The following is a 21,199-nucleotide window of genomic DNA, read 5'->3' on the forward strand; positions in this document are numbered from 1 at the left end:
AGAAGCCCTTTTGATGCATTTCACAGAGTAAAAATACAGATATAAGGCTTGAGGGTTATCCAAACCATAACGCATATTAACTGAGTACCTATAGTGATATGTAAATAGGAGAAAAAAAAGGTATTTCAGTCTTCTACCATAGAAAACTCAAATGGCACCATGATGCCCAAAATGTGCCCAGATCAGATCCGCCTGGGCCTACATGTAGTAAATCATCTGTAAAATTGCTCTGGTTCACTTTCTAAGGATTTCCTTTGATACAAGCACTCATAAGATATTAGTCTACTGCTCCATAGAATAATTTGGCTACCAACCCATGATTTTCAGGTGCTTTTCATCCAAAATAGTGTTGTTTTTTTTAGGCGGAGCTTGAATTTTTAATTTTTTGCCATGTTCCAACTGATTTTACTCTGAGACAGTACTTTTGTAATTGATTCTGACACTTCTACAGCAATCGCACAGGTGTTGGCTAGCTTTTGAAAAAAATAATTTTCAGAAAATACCCTGTAGTTGTGGAGATATACTCCATTCAGTTCGGGCATGTCATTTTCGGCAGGTGAGCTGAAAAATAGGCTTAGGGATTAACAGGTTAAATTCGAATTTGGCCAGCGAATTTCGAATAGTGTTTTTGCTAGAAATGCCCATCCCTACTATCAGCTACTGCAGACACAGTCAGCCTCATCTAATGCACAGAGTAGAGTTCACTCCATCAGCTACTGCAGACGCAGTCAGCCTCATCTAATGCACAGACTAGCCTCATCTACCGCACAGAGTAGTGTTCACTCCATCAGCTATTGCAGATAGTCTGCCCCATCAGTTACCGCACAGAGCAGAGCAGTTACGCCGTCAGCTGTCGAGATGCAGTTAGCTCCATCTGCCACCGCAGAGTGCAGTTCCATTCATCAGCCGCTGCAGACGCAGTTCACTCCTTCAGTCACTGCACAGAACGCAGTTCAATTCATCAGCCGCTGCAGACGCAGTTCACTCCTTCAGTCACTGCACAGAACGCAGTTCAATTCATCAGCCGCGGCAGACGCAGTTCACTCCTTCAGTCACTGCACAGAGTGCAGTTCAATTCATCAGCCGCTGCAGACGCAGTTCACTCCTTCAGTCACTGCACAGAACGCAGTTCAATTCATCAGCCGCTGCAGACGCAGTTCACTCCTTCAGTCACTGCACAGAACGCAGTTCAATTCATCAGCTGCTACAGACCCATCAGCTGCCGCAGAGGCAGTTCGCCACATCAGCCTCAGATACGCCATTTTTTGGGGGCACGTAGGGTCTAGGAAGTCCCAACTCATCCACCCTCACTCCTCTTAACAGGAATACAGACACTTCATCTCAGGAACAGTCACGTCATTCTATTAGCTCCTAGAAGCCATCCTAAAAGGCCTCTTACTCGCCATTCTCTCTCCACTCAGCCTCTGTATCAGTTCTCTACATTCGGTCAACATATCTTCAATGGTTAAGCTACTCATAAATCCACGTTTACGCCGGATTCAGGCTGCGGAGGTCCCCCGAATTACTGACCTCACCTGCCTATGGTCTTCTCCTCATCCCAGTCTATCGGTCATAACTACCCGCACTTGCCACTCCAACGGAGCAATAGATTAGCAGAGAATCGGTCTCCCGACCTACTTCCACCTCAACTCCTATCTTAGTTATACAAGCCAGCAACTAAATACTACAGTTTCAGGCATGCCACAGGCATCACCTCAACATCCACTCTCTTCATGGAAACAGGAAGAATTGCCACACTATTCTGGTTCCAGAAGTACCTACACCGAGCCTCAGCTCCAGGCTTATCTCCAGAACACTATTCAAGCCACTCCTCCATAGACGTCAGACTGAGCACATCGAACCAAACCATCGAGCCCCTCGACCCTTCGTAATCTCTCGCATGTCGCTTCTGCATCCTCAATGATCTTAACGATCGCAATGATCTTAACGATCTCAATGATCTTAACGATCTCAATGATCTTAACGATCTCAAGGATCTCAGTCGAGCTCACGTGCAACTCAGCTCAACTTAATCCGACTTATTTTGGGGGCCTGAAATCTGCTCGGGCTGAAACACGCCTCACGCCAGATCCGCTCGGGCAGACCACGTCTGAGACGGAACCCCCACCCTGAGTCTCCCTCTGCCCCGGTCATCAGGACGTTCCCCCGGAACACGTGACCTCCTAGAACAGACGACTCATCTCGCACCCACACTACACCATACACAACTCATTCTCTTCAGTAAAGAACCTTAACGATACTCTTGTTGTGGCGTGGTCCTTGCTAGTGAAATGAAAGTTAACGTTTAACTTAAGTTCAGGAGCTGGGCCACGCCTCAACCACTCCCCCAACTTCCTAACCACCCCTCTAAACCACTCCTCTAATTACATGGCAATATTACTTACACCTGGTTAACCTGCCTCACCCTGTTTGTCTCGATCTCTCGACCCACCCTCCCTCCCTTGTATATCTCATCCCTCAATCCCCTATCCCTTCCCGCACCCCTCAACCCTAAACATCCTCATTCCCTCTCACTAGGCACGGTGCATGCCTCTCCACGTCTCGTTCTAGGATCCATCCGGGGGGGGCCTGAAATCTGCTCGGGCTGAAACACCCCTCACGCCAGACCCGCTCGGGCAGACCACGTCTGAGACGGAACCTCTACCCTGAGTCTCCCTCTGCCCCGGTCATCAGGACGTTCCCCCGGAACACGTGACCTCCTAGAACAGACGACTCATCTCGCACCCACACTACACCATACACAACTCATTCTCTTCAGTAAAGAACCTTAACGATACTCTTGTTGTGGCGTGGTCCTTGCTAGTGAACAGATGCAAATTAGCTCTTAGCTATCTCTGGTGCAATATGTTTATTGTGTACTGTCCCTGTTCAAATAAACAATAAAGATAAACAATAAAGATAAAGCAATAAGCAAGAGTAGATCACACAAAATCCCCCAAGTCGAACACAGACCTTGGCGATGCAGTGCAGGCGTTGCGTGCTGCCTTCGTGGACACACAGCTCAAAGTCTCCCTCTGGTGGAGAGGAGAAGGATGGCTGCCACACCACCTCACAGTCCAACTCCCTCAACGCCTCCACCGTACCTGTGAAGGCGGGAGCAGAAATTAGTTGTATTCAATGATTATTTAACCAGGTTGATTTTGTCTATATTTAAGCTTGACATAACCAGGTAAATAAATTAATTGCAGATGTAGCACCCGTAGCTGGTCGAATGGAGAATAGGATCCCTCTCTCTGTGACGACCGGCCGCCACGTGAAGTCGGCTGCATGGTTATGGGGGTTTCTAAGGGTGATGGAGCTCCTGTATCCTGATTGGGCCAGCAGTGAGGGGGAGGGGCCGAGGACCAGCTGGGTGGCGGACAGTTCCAGAACCACAGGAATGACCTTAGCCTGGACCAGCACCTGACCAATGTGTTGCTGGTTCACAGAGTAGGAGAGAGGTCTGGGGGAAAGAAGCAACATACATAAACAAACTTATAGTTGTACTGCTGTACACATTCCAATGTTATTCATTCCCTGCACCTCTAATGTAACCATGAAATAAGTATTTTAGTGAGAAGCAGCCAAAACTTCCCCAAAAAGTCATTTTCTGATACTATACTTGCGATGACACCTTACTGAACAGGTAGACAAGCACACACTTGAATATTGCAAGTAATTCAATAGAAGGTGGGCAACTAAATAGCTAAAATGCAAAGAGCTATAGTAATGACAACACCTACTGTGTTGAAATTGTGTAATGTGATTTCATCATGTCAGTAAACGACATACAGTGCACTTATGATGTTTTCCAAGCCGGCCAGTCTGTCATCATCACTTTATACCAAAGGATACCAAAAGCATGAGAGTGGCAAAACGTTGGTGCAGTTTGTATCTTACTCTCATTTTGATTAATCACTTCCACGTCGGATTTAAGGGCAGTTTATAGTACATGATCACCACCGACCATGGCCACCGACTGTCATCGTCATCAATGTCCAATGGGCCCAATGGACATCAATGATAGCCGGCGGCCATGGTCGATTATCATCATGTACTATAATCTGCCCTTTATACTGATAAGTCAGGTCTATTTTTACTTAATATCATACCTAGTGTAGTTTAAATTTGTCCTCAGCATCCTTTAACCTTGTCAACACAACGGAAAACTGTGTTGACCTCCTTCCATCACCAACCTGTAGAAGTAGCCCAGCTTGTTGCTCTGAAACATCAGGGGGAGGGTGGTGCAGGACTTGGGTGGCAGAACGTGGGAGAGGGGAGAGGAGCCCTGCAGCTCAGGGCAGCCCACCTCCAGCTGCACCCAGACGCACACCGACAGATGGTTTGCCAGACTCAACCGCTGAACACACACCGACTGCACACACACCTCGCCATAGTCCACCAACAATGGGCCTTGTGAGTAAGGAGAGAGGGGAACTTGAAGCTTCAATATATATATATATATATATATATATATATATATATATATATATATATATATATATATATATATATATATATATTCCTCACCTAAAACTACTTGGCAGAGCTCCTGAGCTGTGAGAGTCCTGCTGCAGTCTGCCACCTCCTGGCTGGTAGAGGGAACTGCATGCATCACCTCCATTGCCTAGAGAGAATGAAAGAGATGAAGGGGGTGACTGAAATAGACAAATCTTCTTGAGTCCTGAAGACTCAATTTTCCATGGCAACCCTTCTGGTTCATGAGACTGGTCAATTTCACACTGAAAGCAGCAAGGCAGGGGAAATTATGATGAATTAAAGAGAGACTATAAAAAGAGAGACTATAAAATATAGTCTAATGACTTTTTTCTTTTTTCTTTTTTATGTCAAATCAAATCTATATCGGTAACTTAAATAATCTTTATTTACACCATGTTGGAGCTCACCTGACATGATGCCATGTCTAGCATACAGTTGCGGGTGGTTGCTGGTGGAGTGTTGCTACACCGTCCCGGCTTGGTCTCTGGGATCTTATTAGTCTCCAGGTCCCTCAGAAGGAGATGAGGAGGGACGAGACCCTGGGCCGGAACAATCCCGATGTCCACCTCGTCCTCCACTACTTGCCCCTGCCGTCTAGCAAGCAGAAACAGCAGAGAACCCGCTTTAATACCCTGTGTTCCCCGCACATCTTATTTTGAACTGGCCTGGGATCAAATGCTAGCCATGACTGACTACTGGAAACCTATTTGAAGTGCAGAACTCTTTTGCTGAAGTTGAAAGATTTCTTTCGGCGCCTGATGCTCTGGCTGCTCAGTGCTGTCAGAGATTGCAGTGCCCTCTTCCCATTAAAAAATAACACGACATAAAAGCTAGTGCTTTAAAGATGGAGATATAGAGTATGTTAGGACCTTTTGATGACTATAACGCAAAACTATCCACAAACAGAAAAATGGTTTAAAATTTGACAAGTAAATCTTTTTGACATAATTATTACGAGGGTGACTGTTAAGATAATTTAACTAACTGAAGTGTTAGTACTGCCATTGCCAACAACACCCCGCAAAACTGACAGAGTGAGTGAATGAGTTATGTTTCAGCCCGCAACTCATATTGACTGCTTTTCACCTTCCCAGGACCCTGGCTCATGTAAACTGAGTCTTACTTGGCTCTGTTTTGGATTCCAACTCATATTTCAAGAAATGCAACTGTGAAGCACCATAATGGATCAGCATGTATGGGGTAGGTATAGGGTGGCCTAATGGTTAGAGTCACTGCCCCATATTAGAATAGAATATAACTTTATTGTCCACCGAGGTGGAACATTTTCTTTGGCTCACCAAACACAAAAAACAACAACACAAGAGGCCAGAAGGCAATTAGTGAGACAAGGATATAAACAAGCATAGACAGACAGGGTTAAATCACACATTAACACATTGGTTAATAATAATAATAATGTTTTTTTTTTATCACAGACTTGTGGCCTCAGCACAATCCAAATCCAAGTAGGGCTGCAACTAAGGATTATTTTCATTATCGATTAATCTGTCGATTATTTTCTCGATTAATCGATTAGTTGTTTGTTCTATAAAATGTCAGAAAATGGTGAAAAATGTCAATCAGTGTTTCCCAAAGCCCTGAAGATGACGCCCTCAAATGTCTTGTTTTATCCACAACCCAAAGATATTCATAGAGGAGTAAAGAAACCAGAAAATATTGAATGGAAACAGAGGGGGTTTTTTCTTGAAAAAATACTCAAAACGATTAATCGATTATCAATATAGTTATCGATCTATTCATTTTCTGTCGATCGACGAATCGATTAATTGTTGCAGCTCTAAATCCAAGTAAGAAAAGTAGTCATCAGCAATCATTATCATGTCGGGGGAAAGTGAGGACATAAATATCAAACTCCACCTGTCCCTGGTGCTCTGCAAACGACTTTGTCTGAGCTGTTTGATGAAGTCTGTGTAGATCTGTGCGTGTCTCTGTCTCTGCTGCTGCTCCTCCTCAGTGAAGGCATAGTCAGGGTCCACATAGCGGTAGCGTCTCACACCAGTGAAAATGGTCCTGAGTACGATAAGCAGAGGAGTGATGGGGAAACACACAAAGACAAGCAGTGTTTCTAATACAAACTGCATGAAGAATACAGGTTATATACAGGTCTTGGAACTGTCTACCAAGCAGTGTCTGTTCCATCAAAGGCAGGGCTTGTTTTAAACTGAAGCTCAGAACCCATCTGCACTCACACACGCTATCACACACATTGATGTTGGTCACATCACTTTGACTTTACTTACTATGTGTGCTTTCTAAAGTACAGAGAGTTGTACAGATCCTATGATATTTGGGCTATAGGCCAGCTAGAGGACTAGCTGATCATGCTATTGTCTGTCGTGATTTTGTATTGCTTTTTATTCTGTCTTCTGTGATTTTCTTTTGTGCTTATTGCATTTGACTATTGCTTGTGTTTTTTTTTTGTCATTGATTGTCATTACTTGCATTCTACTATCATTTGTCATGTAATAGTGTTTGGACCCCAGGAAGACTAGTGGTCGTCTTGGCGGCAGCTAATGGGGATCCTTTTAATAAACAAATAAACAAATGTATCCCACAGAAAAGGTGGGCCCCCACAGCTAGAGAGTTTTACCACTATTATAAAAATTACAAACAAAAACAAACATACTAAACAAACAAATATAGGAGGATCAATGTTGAAATAATCTTCATGTCATAAGAAGCTAACTGGAAATAAGCTGGTGACTTCTAACTGGACCCAAAATCAAACTCCCACTGTTACCAAAGTGTCAGAAATAAGCTGATGAGCACAGACAGACAAACACACAGACAGGCACTAACACTCACTCGTGTGTGTGTGTGTGTGTGTGTGTGTGTGTGTGTGTGTGTGTGTGTGTGTGTGTGTGTGTGTGTGTGTGTGTGTGTGTGTGTGTGTGTGTGTGCTTCAAAATGAAGAATGTCTACTTCTTCTTTTTTGAGCAATTTCAAGTTGTTGCATTCATGGGGTGCTGCACAAACATTTTTTATGAATTCGCCCCGCTCTGGGAAAACACATAGCCATTGTTTTTGTTGATCACTCACATAGGATACGATATTTCCCAATGATTGGCAAATTCACAAAGACTACTTGTAGACTACTTGTGAATTCCTCACATGAAGAAAAATGTTATTATCAGTGAACTAAGCGGGCTGTGTTTCATTTTGCTCCAATGCACAAATTTGCTGCCAACCTGACCTGTACTGTGTCTTCTCTTTTTTCATCAAGTGGGAGGATCACGCTCCCCCCCCCCCCAGTTCCCCTCCTTCCCGAAGAGGCGCCCCGACCCGCGACGAGAGGAGGCATTAGTGTGACCTGTACTGTGTCTGTAATTGTGTGTGTGTGTGTGTGTGTGTGTGTGTGTGTGTGTTCCTCCACCTTTCACCTGTATTGTGTGTGTGGAGAGGCAGGCCTGATGCTGGCGGCTCGGTCATTGGGAAAGGCCACAAGCTCCTCCTCCTCCACGCTTTGGCTCCTCCCGCTGTGGTGTGCGTGGAGTCGTGTTTTGGCGGCGCCGTGCACCGCGGCACGCACCATCCCGCTGTGTCGAGCCAGCTCACCGGACCGAACGCGAGGCTGCGACCCGGTGGGATTGGTCACAGCCGGAGTGATGCCTACGAGTCAGCCAATCAGAGCAGGGCACATAAATGCATTAAAGTCATGTGATTAAACAGAGCAGGGCCAGCATGTTAGTGGTTAAAACTATTAGAGCAATTAGTACTGCTGAATGAACATAATGAATGGCACATTAAACGCTATTCAGTTTCAGGGCAGCTGTTCCGTTGGAAGCGAGCAGCAGTGTTTGTGTTATTCACCGGGATTGAGTTTTGGCTGGGGGTGTGTGGTCTCACTGCAGCAGACAGCCCACAGGTGGAGAGTGATGGTGTGGAAGCTGCCAAGGCCGAGCCCTGTAACATCATCAGCCGTGTCATCGCTCCTCCGCCCAACGACATCACCCAAGACATCTATCTTCTGACGCACCCGGAAACTCCCCTGCTGATGTGAAGTGAAAGACAAAACCACATCCTGGGAAACGCACGCACGCACACAGGCGCACACACACACACGCACACACGCACACACATACACACACACACACACACAACACACACACACACGGCGGGTAACACAATTGTAATGAAAAAGACAGCAAATGTTCAAGAAATAAATTTTTTACAATTGACCATTATAATGAAAAGCCCCAAAAAGAATGATCGCAGTTCTTCGACCAAGCAATATAGCCTAGTTCTTGCATGGGTAGCGGATTAATATTTAAGGTGCTATTGATAACATTCAACATTGATAACAGTCACACTCCCCCTCCCCCCTTCCATTGCAGTCATGTTACAACGCGGCTGTTGCTCGGAAACAGAACCTAGTCTTATTTAGGCCTATGGCCTGTAGATTCAAGAATTAAAAAAATAAACATAAACAGAACATTCATCTAGGACCAGTCAAATGTTTTAAATGATTAATTCACAATTAATTCACAATCTCCAAAAAGCAATACTTCCACACCTTATTAAAAGCTCAGTGGATGCATTATTTTTTCAAAATTATTTGTCTAACGTTACACAAAAATGTTATACACCTTTAAATGAGCAGTTTTGCATTTTCCACGTATTTTGCAACTACTTAAAGACGAGTCGGCCAATAGGTGAGAACTGACAAACCCTTTTTGTGATAGGGATTATTTCACATGTACTGCTCCACCAATCGGTCAACATCTTTACCTGGCACTGCCCGGGGTCGATGGTGCAACATCTTTACCTGGCACTGCCCGGGGTCGATGGTGCAACATCTTTACCTGGCACTGCCCGGGTCGATGGTGCCTGCGGAGGGCTCTGTGGTGACTTTACCTGGCACTGCCCGGGGTCGATGGTGCCTGCAGAGGGCTCTGTGGTGACTTTACCTGGCACTGCCCGGGGTCGATGGTGCCTGCGGAGGGCTCTGTGGTGACTTTACCTGGCACTGCCCGGGGTCGATGGTGCCTGCGGAGGGCTCTGTGGTGACTTTACCTGGCACTGCCCGGGGTCGATGGTGCCTGCGGAGGGCTCTGTGGTGAAATGCGCTGTCTTGCGCAAGCGGAAGTTGACGGGAAGCTGGGGGCAGAGGTTCTGCAGCACACACAGCAGATCCACGTGCTGTCCTCTCACACAGCTGAGGAAGTGGAAGCTTTGAGAGGGACTGGGCACCAAAGACACAGGCAGGCCGGTGCCTGTCACCGCCAGCTCCACACTGCTGTTGCCTAGGGAAGAGAAATACAACCTGCATCAAAGTGACAACAGTGTGATATTGACTATAGTGATTCAATTGTCTTTGTTACGGCAGTGCATTGCTGGCTTCCAACAGTACAAAAGCAATTCAGACCAGTGGCGTTGGAAGTACTTTTAGGTAGGGGGTGCTGCCACCGATTCAACATTGGGGGGGACGGCTGACGGCGCCCATAGGGCGCCAAAAAATTTGACCACTTTGTCGCCAGATTAGAGGAATATTAATATTAAGATTAGACTGTTGTGTCATTATTCAGTCACCTTTTCTCACTCACCTCCATGTCACCACTTGCTCCCATTGCTGTGTTGGAATCCTCATTCTCTCTCCCACCCTTTTTGGACTTTTAGCCATATTTAGAGGAATATTAAATTTTAAATTAACATTAGGATTATACTGTTGTGATGTCATTATTCAGTGTCTTCTCCTCTTCTCTGCAGCATTACTCAATTTACCCTCAGGACTCAGGGACAGTGATAGCCTACCTGCTATTCCTCCGATATATCCAGGGCCGGATTAATAGTACCATGGGCCCCCGGTGCTATTCATTTTCTAAGCTATTCATTTAGCCTTTTAAGGTAGTCATAAAGATTATATCTTCCAGACTGAAATGTTATAACAGAAGTGGAGTATTGGCCAGAATTACATGAACATGTGGACACTTATTCAGTGGGTATTTTGCATGTTGCGTTCAGGTGCACTGTAAAAATTTTTTTTTTTTTTTTTTTTACATCTCTTGCCACCAGGGGGTGCTGCAGCGCCCACCGCACCGTGCTTCCAACGCCGTTGATTCAGACATATGCAAAGACAAGACAAGCAATATATGAGCTGCAATAGTGGACTGCGCCACTAGGAGGCACCCTATCATCACAGGTGTCATGGTTACAGGAAAAAGTCATTTCCCACATCTCCTTGTCTGTGGAAGGTAGCGGTAACATTCAAACATGTTGGTTCTGTTATTGTGATGGCAGTGGATAGCATTGAGTTCAAAATCTTTATTGTAAAATGAGTTTATTTTTTACCATATTAAAACTATAGCTGAGTTTTAGCTCACAAAAAGTAATCCGATTAAGTGGCTGGGAGTGGGCTGTCAACTTGTAACAGCATCAAAGCAGCAGATGTGGGAAGGTAAATAAGTGGATAGTCTGTAGAGAGAGAGAGAGAGAGAGAGAGAGAGAACGAGAGAGTACCATTGTGGTGTGTGAAGCCATGCTTTCTTCCCACAGACTCAAACAGCAGGAAAAGACAGTAGTCTTGCCGGCTGGCTGGAGCACGCTTCTTCACTTCAGTGCGTCTGAAAGAGACAGCAAGCAACTATAAGGTTATATGTTTAAACCAACACTAGACATGGCATAATGTTTCACGTTACCTAAGTATCTGGAATAAAAACTCACTGTCTGCTCACTACACTGCTCATTGACTCAGAAGAGTCAACAGCCTATCCTATTTGGAATTACAGTCATTAGGATTTGATGAGGAAGTAAGGAAGTAGCCTAATGCTTTTATACTTTGGTCAAAAAGAGCAAATTGCACTGCAGCATCATGCTCATAATTATGCTGGATCTCACTTGCCAACTAATACAACAGTAATCAATCAATCATTATTCCACAACTCACTTTTCCCCTTCCCCTCTCTCTATTCAAGTAACGTTTCTTTATTAGCATGAGCCAGAGACGATGTAGCGTATTACTGTCTGTAATAACGTTACAAACAAGTAGGAGCCTGCCTGCCCCGCCACGTTGAATCTTGCATCTCTGCGGGAATTGAACTGCGGTCTCCATTTGTAAAGAAGAAGAGGGAGCAACCCACCACCTAGATTTATGGGAATCGGTATGGGGAAGTTTTGGCTAAAGAAAATATCACCCTCGGCACCTCATTCATAGCATGCTGCCGGCAGCGGCAGAACCACGGACAATTAACGCCACTAAAGCTATTTATATAACCTGATATTCAGACTAAATTGTCAACTGGAGTGGGCGGGACTTCTAAGACCCTTTTTAACAGCAGCCATTTTGTGTCTCAAGGCAGGGTAAACACAGGTGTAACCAATAATATTAATGAAGGCCCTGGCACATGGAACTTAAATGGAGTGGAAGTTGAAAACGATCATGATCACGATGTTCTTGCTTACACCTGTCTACCCTACCTTGAGACGCAGAATGGCTGATGTGAAAAGGGTCTATTCTACCAGTGCGCTCACCAACTCCTCGTTAGTATAGTGGTGAGTATCCCCGCCTGTCACGCGGGGGCAACTGGGGTTCGATTCCCCGACGGGGAGAGTTACATTTAAAATTTTTCTCCACGATTGAACAAGCTTTTGCGAACTGCGGAAGCGTCTGCGTCTGTCTGGTCTGCGGCCTGCCCAGGTCCTGTTGGAAATTAACGCCATAGCGGCCCCGGGCCCAGCCTACAAGGCTTTCTGTCGGTGAGTATCCCCACCTGTCACGCGGGAGACCGGGGTTCGATTCCCCGACGGGGAGAGTTACATTTTTTATTTTTCTCCACGATTGAACAAGCTTTTTGCGAACAGCGGAGTCTGGTCTGCAGCCTGCCCAGGTCCTGTTGGAAATTAACGCCATAGCGGCCGCGGGCCCAGCCTACAACAAGGCTGGGGTCATGCCTATGTTCCCCGGGTTCTATGTTCCCCGGGTTCTATGTTCCCCGCTCCTGCTAAAAAGGGTTCTATGTTCCCCGGGTCCTATGTTCCCCGCTCCCAAAAAAGGGTCCTATGTTCCAAGGGTCCTATGTTCCCCGCTCGTATGCGTAAAGTCGGTGAGTGCAAACTGCAGGGCCATAACGGCAATATAGATTGAGAACGACAAATGACAATGACATTCCTCTCTGTCAGAACTTGTTTGGATGTCCTGATGTTGGTCTTGTTAGTTATGTTGGAAAATGCGCACCAGTCTGTGTGTCTGATTAGGGGCAGTTCATTCATGTGAGCTGCTGTGCTTTTCTTGATGGCTATTGTTCTATCCTTATTGATATGGAAAGTTTAAACTGCTACCTTGTGTTGATTTGTTAGTTGCTGACTATGACTATGACTAATGTCATTGGACCACATTGGACAAATGCATTTGCATATTTCTACCAGGATGCAGCGTGTTCCTTCCAAACCTTTTACATGAAAGTAACTAATTAACCAAATTAAATGAGTGGGGGGTGGAAATAATAATTCGCCTATTCTTATTCAAACATACAGTTTTGAAACATTCAATAACGACAAATTAAAAATACCGGTAGACTATGACTCCACACCCTAATTAAGTGATACACACGTTATGGGAGTGGTATATATACCGATTACATCAATTTCTGTGTTAGTAGAATGGTTAGTTCCTTGCTCTGCTCTCCCCTAGGAGCGCCATGAACAGTATCAACACAACACAATTCACTGATCTCACCGTTGCCGCTGCAGCATGCATCGGAGGCCGAAGGGACTGGCTGAAGGAATGACAAGAGCTCAGATCATATTTCTCCCATACTAGCTCTGCACTGGCTCCCTGTCAAATTCAGAATATAATTTAAAATCCTTCTCCTCACCTACAAGCCCCTTAATGGTCAGGCACCATCATATCTTAATGAGCTCATACCTTATTAGATTACCCTACTAACCCTAACCCTAGAGCACTGCGCTCCCAGAATGCAGCCCTACTCATGGTTCCTAGAATTTAAAAAAGTAGAATGGGAGGCAGAACCTTCAGCTACCAGGCTCCTCTTCTTTGGAACCATCTTCCAGCCTTGGTCCGGGAAGCAGACACCATCTCCACATAGAGTAGACTTAAAACTTTCCTCTTTGACAAAGCTTATAGATGGTTTTAACTTGACAACATAAACATTCTAAATTGACCACTAGCTCACTTCCTGTTGCAGTGTTTGCTAGTCAGGACTGCTAGGACAGGACTGACAATTCTGTGAAAACCGTCTATAGAGCTGGTTCACCAGCCCCTATGCTGCTGTAGGCTTAGACTGCCGGGGGTTTTCCCCCCATTAAAGGGAAGTCTTTTCCATGACACACTGAGCCTTATCTGTACAAATTCATGTCTAATTCATGCATCTTACTGACTTGCCTTTTTGTGTCTCTCTCGTCTCTGCAGGGGTTATAGACACAGATGCAGGATGGATCTTCTATGAGCTCGATCCTGATTCCAGTGGGAAGAGATCCACCGCTACTACTACTACTATACTACTATTAGTCTACTTAGTCTACTATTAGTCATGTTTTTATTACAGTTGTACTGTTACTACTGTTGTAAGTGTGCATTAGTATTACTACTTATGGTATGTTTTTAGTTATTATAGTTGGTATCATTGTTATTACTGCCACTACTGTCCATACCCCCCCCCCCCCCCCCCCATCTCTTTCTCAACCCAACCGCTCATGGCAGATGAACACCGACCAAGAGCCAGATCCGCCAAGAGCCAGTGCATGTGAGAATTGTTTCAATTGTTGGGTCTAAGTTAAAGAGCATGTCTTCTACCTGCTCTATTTGTAAAGTGCCTTGAGATAACTCTTTATATGATTTGGCACTATATAAATATAAAATTGATTGATTAATGCACAAGGGAAAATAGTTCCTACAAAGACAACTAGAGGAAATGCTTGAATAAGAGATAAAGCTATAGCCCAGAGATATTGACCATGTACATGATAGCCTACTGTGATAGATAAGATACATTTTTATTTCTGTGTCATGTCATGTGTTTAGAATAATAAATAACCATTGCAATTCATGCATAACACTACCGTTCACATGTTACAAAATTATATAATTGTAATTTAATACAAAGGTTATTCGGTTACGTCGCTGTAAAACAAGTTTTCCTCAAAATCACTAAGATTATATGTTGTCATGTTGTCAAATGGTCGAAAGTCACATTGTGACTCGACGTCTATATTATGTGGCTATTCCTTTAACATCAATACTAAGACCATTGGATACATTCACCACACACACACGCGTGTGCGTGCATGCGTGTGTGTGTGCGCGTACACACACACACACACACACACACACACACACACACACACACACACACACACACACACACACACTACCTCTTGCAGAAAGGGCTGAAGCGTACTGCCAGGGTGGTTTTGTCATAAGGTCCAAGTAGACCCTGGTTGGGGACACACACTAAGACCTGGGAGGCATACTGAATGGCCACTCCCCTCTCCATCCTCCCCAGCAGGGTGGCATCTGTGCTCTTCTGCAGGTCCGTACCCTGAATCAGAGTAACAGTCTCATTAATCGCCTACCTATCCATCTTCCAAACAATCCATACCCTCAGTGTTTTCCTACCAATCTACAAACTATTCAGATATATTTCTATTTACCAACCTAACAATCTAACAACGCACCTAACAACGCACCTGCCTACTAACCCACCCACACAACCCCCATTTACTAATTGAGACTGTTGAGACAGGATGAAGCCAGTGAACACTCTCATTTTGTGCTATTCAACAGATTTCAAAACCACATAGAGGTGGTGATGTTGATCATTTTCTATATGAAGACACTACATCCAGAGAGTAATGAAGAGTTGTCTCTCTAGTGCTTTCTGTAACACATTTACTCTCTCTTTCTCTCCACAGGGCCTTCTGTAGCCATGCCTGGCCTCCATCCTTGTGGATCTGTCATAGGTTGTTTTATATACTTGTGTAGCTGCCTATTGTAATATGTATTTATGTAGTAAGTCCTATATGTGAATTGTATCTGACATTTTTCTATAAGCCAACCTATTTATTCTTTACATAGTATAATCATGTTTGATCTATTCCTAATCTCTGAGGCCATTTTAGCCATGCCTATTTGAATAATGATTAAGTCACCTGGCGTTAACATGCGTTTTCTGCCATCAGATTGCAATCAGATTGTGCTTGACCACATTAGCCTGATTCCATTTACACCTGGCGTTAACATGCGTTTTTCCTTATCCAGATAACATCCAGATAACTTATTAACACCCAAAATGGTTGTCCTCTCAATCCACATACAGTTGCTGTATCCAGATTGAGAGGACACATTGCATTTACACTTGTGTTAATGTGAACACAATGCATCCCTGACCACCTCCGGAGGTGGTTTGGCCGATCAGATTGCAATCCTTGTTCAATGTGTCTTGGGGGCGTTTACACCTGGCATTTCAAGTGGTCAAGCACAATCTGATTGCAATCTGATGGCAGAAAACACATGTTAACGCCAGGTGTAAATGGCCTCTATGATTAACTATCTCTATTTTTGGATGGGTTATGTGTGTATTTCCTTGTAGTCCTCTTGGCCACAATATGGCTAATGGGCTGATTGATTGATTGATTGATTGATTGATTGATTGATTGATTGATTGATTGATTGATTGATTGATTGGTTGATTGATTGATTGATTGATTGATTGATTGATTGATTGATTGATATGATAGGCTGGTTGCCTATTTAGAGCCAACATGAAAAACATGAAGTAGTGCTGATGATGGTCTGAGGACTGAAACCTTTTTCTCACTGAGTCACTCCCCCCCTATGTAAATCAATCATATATTTTTGCATCCATAGAGCCCCACTAGTTTTCATATGTAGGTGGAATACTGTTAAAGCATGTGTGCGATGTGTGTTTTTTATCACTCACCACCTCAGTCCCAGCAGCGGTTTCCTGCAGCAGCATGACCCAGTCGCAGGCCTGGGGTCCATTGTTCCTTAGAACCACATTCTCCACACGGGACGTCCCAAAGTAGACAGGTCCAAACCACAGACAGGACAGAGGGGCCCCCTGGAAAACGGCACATTGTTATGTTTTGTTCAGCGAGGAAAACATGGACAAGTAGTTACACATGCAATTGTGGGCCTCACTCACTATAGTCTACAGGCAACAATAGTCACCCAAAATGGCAAGAGTAACGATAGTCTATTAACTCCTGTGAACAGTAAACTAGAGAGCAATATTCCCCCAAATGAAGTATCACTTGAACTATTGGGATACCTGGAGGTTATAGAGCTCAAGGCAGTTGTCCACCACCTCAGCCCTGATACTGAGTACAACAGCGGAACAATTCTGGAGCTTCACCCTGGGACAGAGGGAGGTGGACGGACAAAGGGAGGAGGAAGAGCGCATGGGAGGGAAATAAGGAGGAGGGAGGCAAGGGAAGACATCTTTTCAGAATCAGGATCAGAAAAGTTTGATTGTTCCCTTAGGGGAAATTGAGTAATGATACAGTTGCTCACACTCACACTAGGGAAAAATATAACATAGAGACATTATAAGAAGACTAGGAATACAATAAAACTGTAAAATAGAAGTTAGGTATAAGTGTCAAACATGGAGGGGTACTCCATCATCTCCTAGCCCTTCAAAAGGTAAGTTGTCTGTCTCGTTATCAATGAGTTCAGTTCAGTTGTCTAACTTACAGTGCTTCCTCCTGAATTTGCCTTGGTCTGTCTGTACGCAGTTCAACTTTCAGCCACTGAGTGGCGCCAGCTGCTATCACTCCCTTGCAGGGTGACACTGTGACTGAAGGGTCGCCACTGTACTGCACCTGAAAGATTCCTGCAATGCAGGGCACATGCACGCACACACACACACGCACACACACGTGCACGCACACACACACACACACACACACACATGCACACACACACACACACACGCACACACACACACACACACACACACACACACACACACACACACACCCACACACACACTTCTATGGCGATAGCAAATGGCTATGCTTAGGCGACTATAATTTTAGCCATAATATTCTCTTGTCGTAGGCCAAATGTATCTGCAAGTGACATCTTTCCAGCAGTTAAGAGGTGCAGATAAGATGTTTATGTGTTCAGGCAAACTTAAGCTTTTGGTTTCTACACATGATCAACGAGTAGGATTTACACAATTACAATATAAGCATTAGCCCTGCCTTTGAAAGCCTGCACTTTCATATCAACTGACTGATGCTTTGTTACAACAAGGGGGCACTAGCAGGACTGCATTTCCAGGCTGTAAAACACTGTTCTCTAATGATGATGCCTATTCCAGTGACAACATCTGGAGTTGACAGTCCAAGGAGTCATGAGGTGAAAAATGAAAATGTTGTACCCAAGTGGAATATAAATATCACAGGGCCATGCATGCCTGGTTTACCTGCTGCTGATCCCTGATTGGTCACAGGCAGCTGTTTGCAGATCAGCTGACTGGTAGCAGCAACACAGCCAAAATTGACAACTGAGTCCATTAAGAGGGAACAGCCCCGGGGGAACCTGGGGGAACAAACACACACACACACACACACACACACACACACACACACACACACACACACACACACACACACACACACACACACACACACGACAGACATGCACACAGCACACATTACGACTTGAGCTTCTTGGGGACTGAGTTTTTAACACAAACCATTGACACATGCCTAACAGTTAGCCTAACCATTACTCAGAACGTGTCAAAACATTTGTGTGGATGTGTGTATAATATATATGTACAACAAATGAAAAAACTAGCTCATTGAGTGAATGCCTGATCATAATAGTGTATGATCAGGTATCAGTATGCAGGGCCGTAGCTAGCTATGAGGACGGGGAGGTCCGGACCTCCCCTAATATTTCAGCCTGCCAAAAAAAAAAAAAAAAAAATTTTTTTTTTTTTTTTTTTTTTTTTGCAGGCCAGGCCAGGCCACTCACTGAACAGCAGGCCAGGCGCCGCCTACTGGTTTACTAGTGGTTTTATTACTTTATTCAGGTTTAAAGTGGGTGCATCTCATTGTAAAATTGGACTTGGCCCAAATTGGGCTTCAAACGGCCCAAATCAGGCTTCAAACGGCCCAAATCTGGCTTTAAACGACCCAAATAGGGCTTCAAACGGCCCAAATCTGGCTTCAAACGGCCCAAATTGGGCTTCAAACGGCCCAAATTGAGCTTCAAACGCTGAATAATGACATCACAACAGTATAATCCTAATGTTGATTTAAAATGATATATTACTCTAAATATGGCTTAAAAAGGGGGGAAAAAAAACTCAATTTTTTTTCGGCGGCGCCCTAACGGGCGCCGCCGAATCCGCCTCCCCTTGCTGGACCTCCCCTATTTCGGAACCCTGGCTACGGCCCTGTCAGTATGTGTATACTTACGCTAGCACTGGGATCTCTATGGTCTCCAGTGCATCTAGATGAAGCAGTAGGCAGTCTCTGACCTCCTCCTCTCCCTCTGGAGTGAACTCTAGTGAGCCGCTGACAGACAGACCAGGAGCCACTGCCACAGATGGGCTGCTGGCCCTGAACTTGAACAACTGGTTGGGACAAGGAGAGAAATAAATCATCATCATCATCATCATCATCATCATCATCAATAAGGTCCTTGAATCATAGAATAACTTTTCTGCCTTTTCCCCTAAGCAGTGAATAAAAATCATTACATGTATGCACCAGGAATTCATGTTAGCATGATGGTGGCCCAGTAGGCTACCAACAACACAGCCAAGCGAACATGAGAAGATCTCAATACAACAGATAGCCTAAGTTATTAGATCAATAACAAGTTTGATCCAAGCATGTGCTTTGCATTCATCTACTCCCAATGGGAAATCCAGGGAGCCTACTTTAGTAGTGTAATAGTAGTAGGGAAAATATGGAAGGCAGGGGGAACTGTTCACGGAAGATACCAGGCCAATGACAGATCTAGACAGACAGACAGACAGACAGACAGACAGACAGACAGACAGACAGACAGACAGACATATCTACTGTATCTAGATTCTAGAGATAGACAGCTAGATAGATAGATAGATAGATAGATAGACAGACAGACAGACAGACAGACAGACAGACAGACAGACAGACAGACAGACAGACAGACAGACAGACAGACAGACAGATAGACAGACTCATAATGCATGCATGCAACACACTGTTAAAAACTCATGCCAAATCACAACAATGTTCACCTTTGACGTGGGCCTTTGAAGTCTTATTTTCTTCGAGGTTTTCCCGACATTTGTCACCGTGACGGTTGCTTTGTAAACCTGCCCGACTTTCACATCGTTGAACTCAACAATCGGTGGGTCGACTCGAACACAACTTCCAGCCATAATAGCTACTTGAGACGCCAGGCATATGCTATTTCCCCTCATAAATATAACTCTTGTAGCCTACTGTATCTTGAAATTTAACTCTACTCTTATTTTGTAGCGAATCATAGCAAACTACCAGCTCGCATACCAATAGACAACTTGGTTACTAGCTAAATGTTTTACAGAGGTTGGTTGACAGACAGCTCATGGTTGCCAGGCGACGAGATAGACAAACAATTCGTTTTATAACCTCGGAATAATAATATAATAGGGGTGGGGAGGGGGGGGGGGGGTCACCGGAAGTTAGATTTAAAACATGAGCACAGTGTGCAAGCGTTTGTAAAATTGGCAGTAAGAATGCATGGTTGGGTGTGAAGTTCAAGCATTTTTAAAATGTGTTCATTGTAGCCTATGCATTTTGTGTCAAATTAACAAGAAATCGGTTATTGTATAGCCCGCACAGATATATGTGTTAACTGTGTTAAGAGTTATGAAAATGTGACAGAAAAGGGTGCTAGAGCAGCAGGCTAATATTGTACTAAACTCTAAGTAGATCGTTCATTTCGAATCCAGTAGTTGGCGGTAATGCAACGTTTTGGATACCAACCGCCATTAAAAACAAAAGAAGAAGAAGCGTGCAACGTCACACTTGTGCGCCCAAAGCTACCAGATGATAACAAACCGCTTAATGCTAGATAATTACCGAAACAAAACGTATTTTCTGCATCGTTTATGTGGTTTAATGTGAAAAATGTGTGCAGTCCAGCAGCTGAGAGCGTCGGTGAAGCAGCGACTAACCGCGGCTGTTGGAGAGATATTTGGCCTGTTTGAAAGAACGATAGCAGAGTACGAAGAAGATCGCCAATGCTGGCTGCTGGAACAGTGGATCAACAAAACATGTTTGTAGAAGGTTTTTCTACATTATACAATGATCTCAGTAAAGTGACAAATCACCGCTTTTACATTATTTTATAAACAAATTCTGCTTTAATTGGTGAATCTCCTTCAAGTTGGTCCGATCCATCCCGAGAGACTTGTAACTCTTGTCCAGTAAATCTTCCTCGCCAGTGATGGAGGCGCTGCATCTGCCTGTATACAATTGGCAAATCAGCTTTACAACCAGTCATTTATTTAATGTGAAGTTACTACCTTAAAACGGCAGCATAGACCAAAACCAAGCCTTAGTAAACCTGTCTCCCTCAAACCAGTATGCACCAGCTCCCCCAGGTTCCCATATAATAATTATATTATAATAATAATAACAACAATGTGCTCAAGTGAAGAACGGTAATTATTGAGTTGACTTGAGTTAAGTTGTGGACCAGTTACTG

At 44.3% G+C, this 21,199-nt stretch overlaps 1 protein-coding gene across 1 annotated transcript in view; it reads right to left on the reverse strand.

The window, feature by feature from the left end:
- The window catches only part of LOC310773217 (cilia and flagella-associated protein 47-like), a gene marked incomplete at both ends in the record, with an annotated part of 113,912 nt that extends 94,026 nt beyond the window's left edge, over positions 1-19,886 (reverse strand). The window contains 17 exons of the mRNA XM_083633109.1: positions 2,974-3,104; positions 3,219-3,463; positions 4,197-4,413; positions 4,531-4,627; positions 4,908-5,094; positions 6,379-6,531; positions 7,902-8,130; positions 8,332-8,542; positions 9,535-9,764; positions 10,978-11,081; positions 14,848-15,014; positions 16,416-16,556; positions 16,767-16,851; positions 17,192-17,330; positions 17,928-18,043; positions 18,931-19,088; positions 19,743-19,886. Coding sequence (XP_083489235.1) covers positions 2,974-3,104; positions 3,219-3,463; positions 4,197-4,413; positions 4,531-4,627; positions 4,908-5,094; positions 6,379-6,531; positions 7,902-8,130; positions 8,332-8,542; positions 9,535-9,764; positions 10,978-11,081; positions 14,848-15,014; positions 16,416-16,556; positions 16,767-16,851; positions 17,192-17,330; positions 17,928-18,043; positions 18,931-19,088; positions 19,743-19,886 — 2,754 coding nt within the window. The remainder of the gene's footprint in view (positions 1-2,973; positions 3,105-3,218; positions 3,464-4,196; positions 4,414-4,530; positions 4,628-4,907; positions 5,095-6,378; positions 6,532-7,901; positions 8,131-8,331; positions 8,543-9,534; positions 9,765-10,977; positions 11,082-14,847; positions 15,015-16,415; positions 16,557-16,766; positions 16,852-17,191; positions 17,331-17,927; positions 18,044-18,930; positions 19,089-19,742) is intronic.
- Positions 19,887-21,199: the final 1,313 nt, after the last annotated feature.

The sequence above is a fragment of the Poromitra crassiceps genome, assembly GCF_964638095.1.
Source record: "Poromitra crassiceps genome assembly, chromosome: 3".
Taxonomy (NCBI): Eukaryota; Metazoa; Chordata; class Actinopteri; order Beryciformes; family Melamphaidae; genus Poromitra; species Poromitra crassiceps.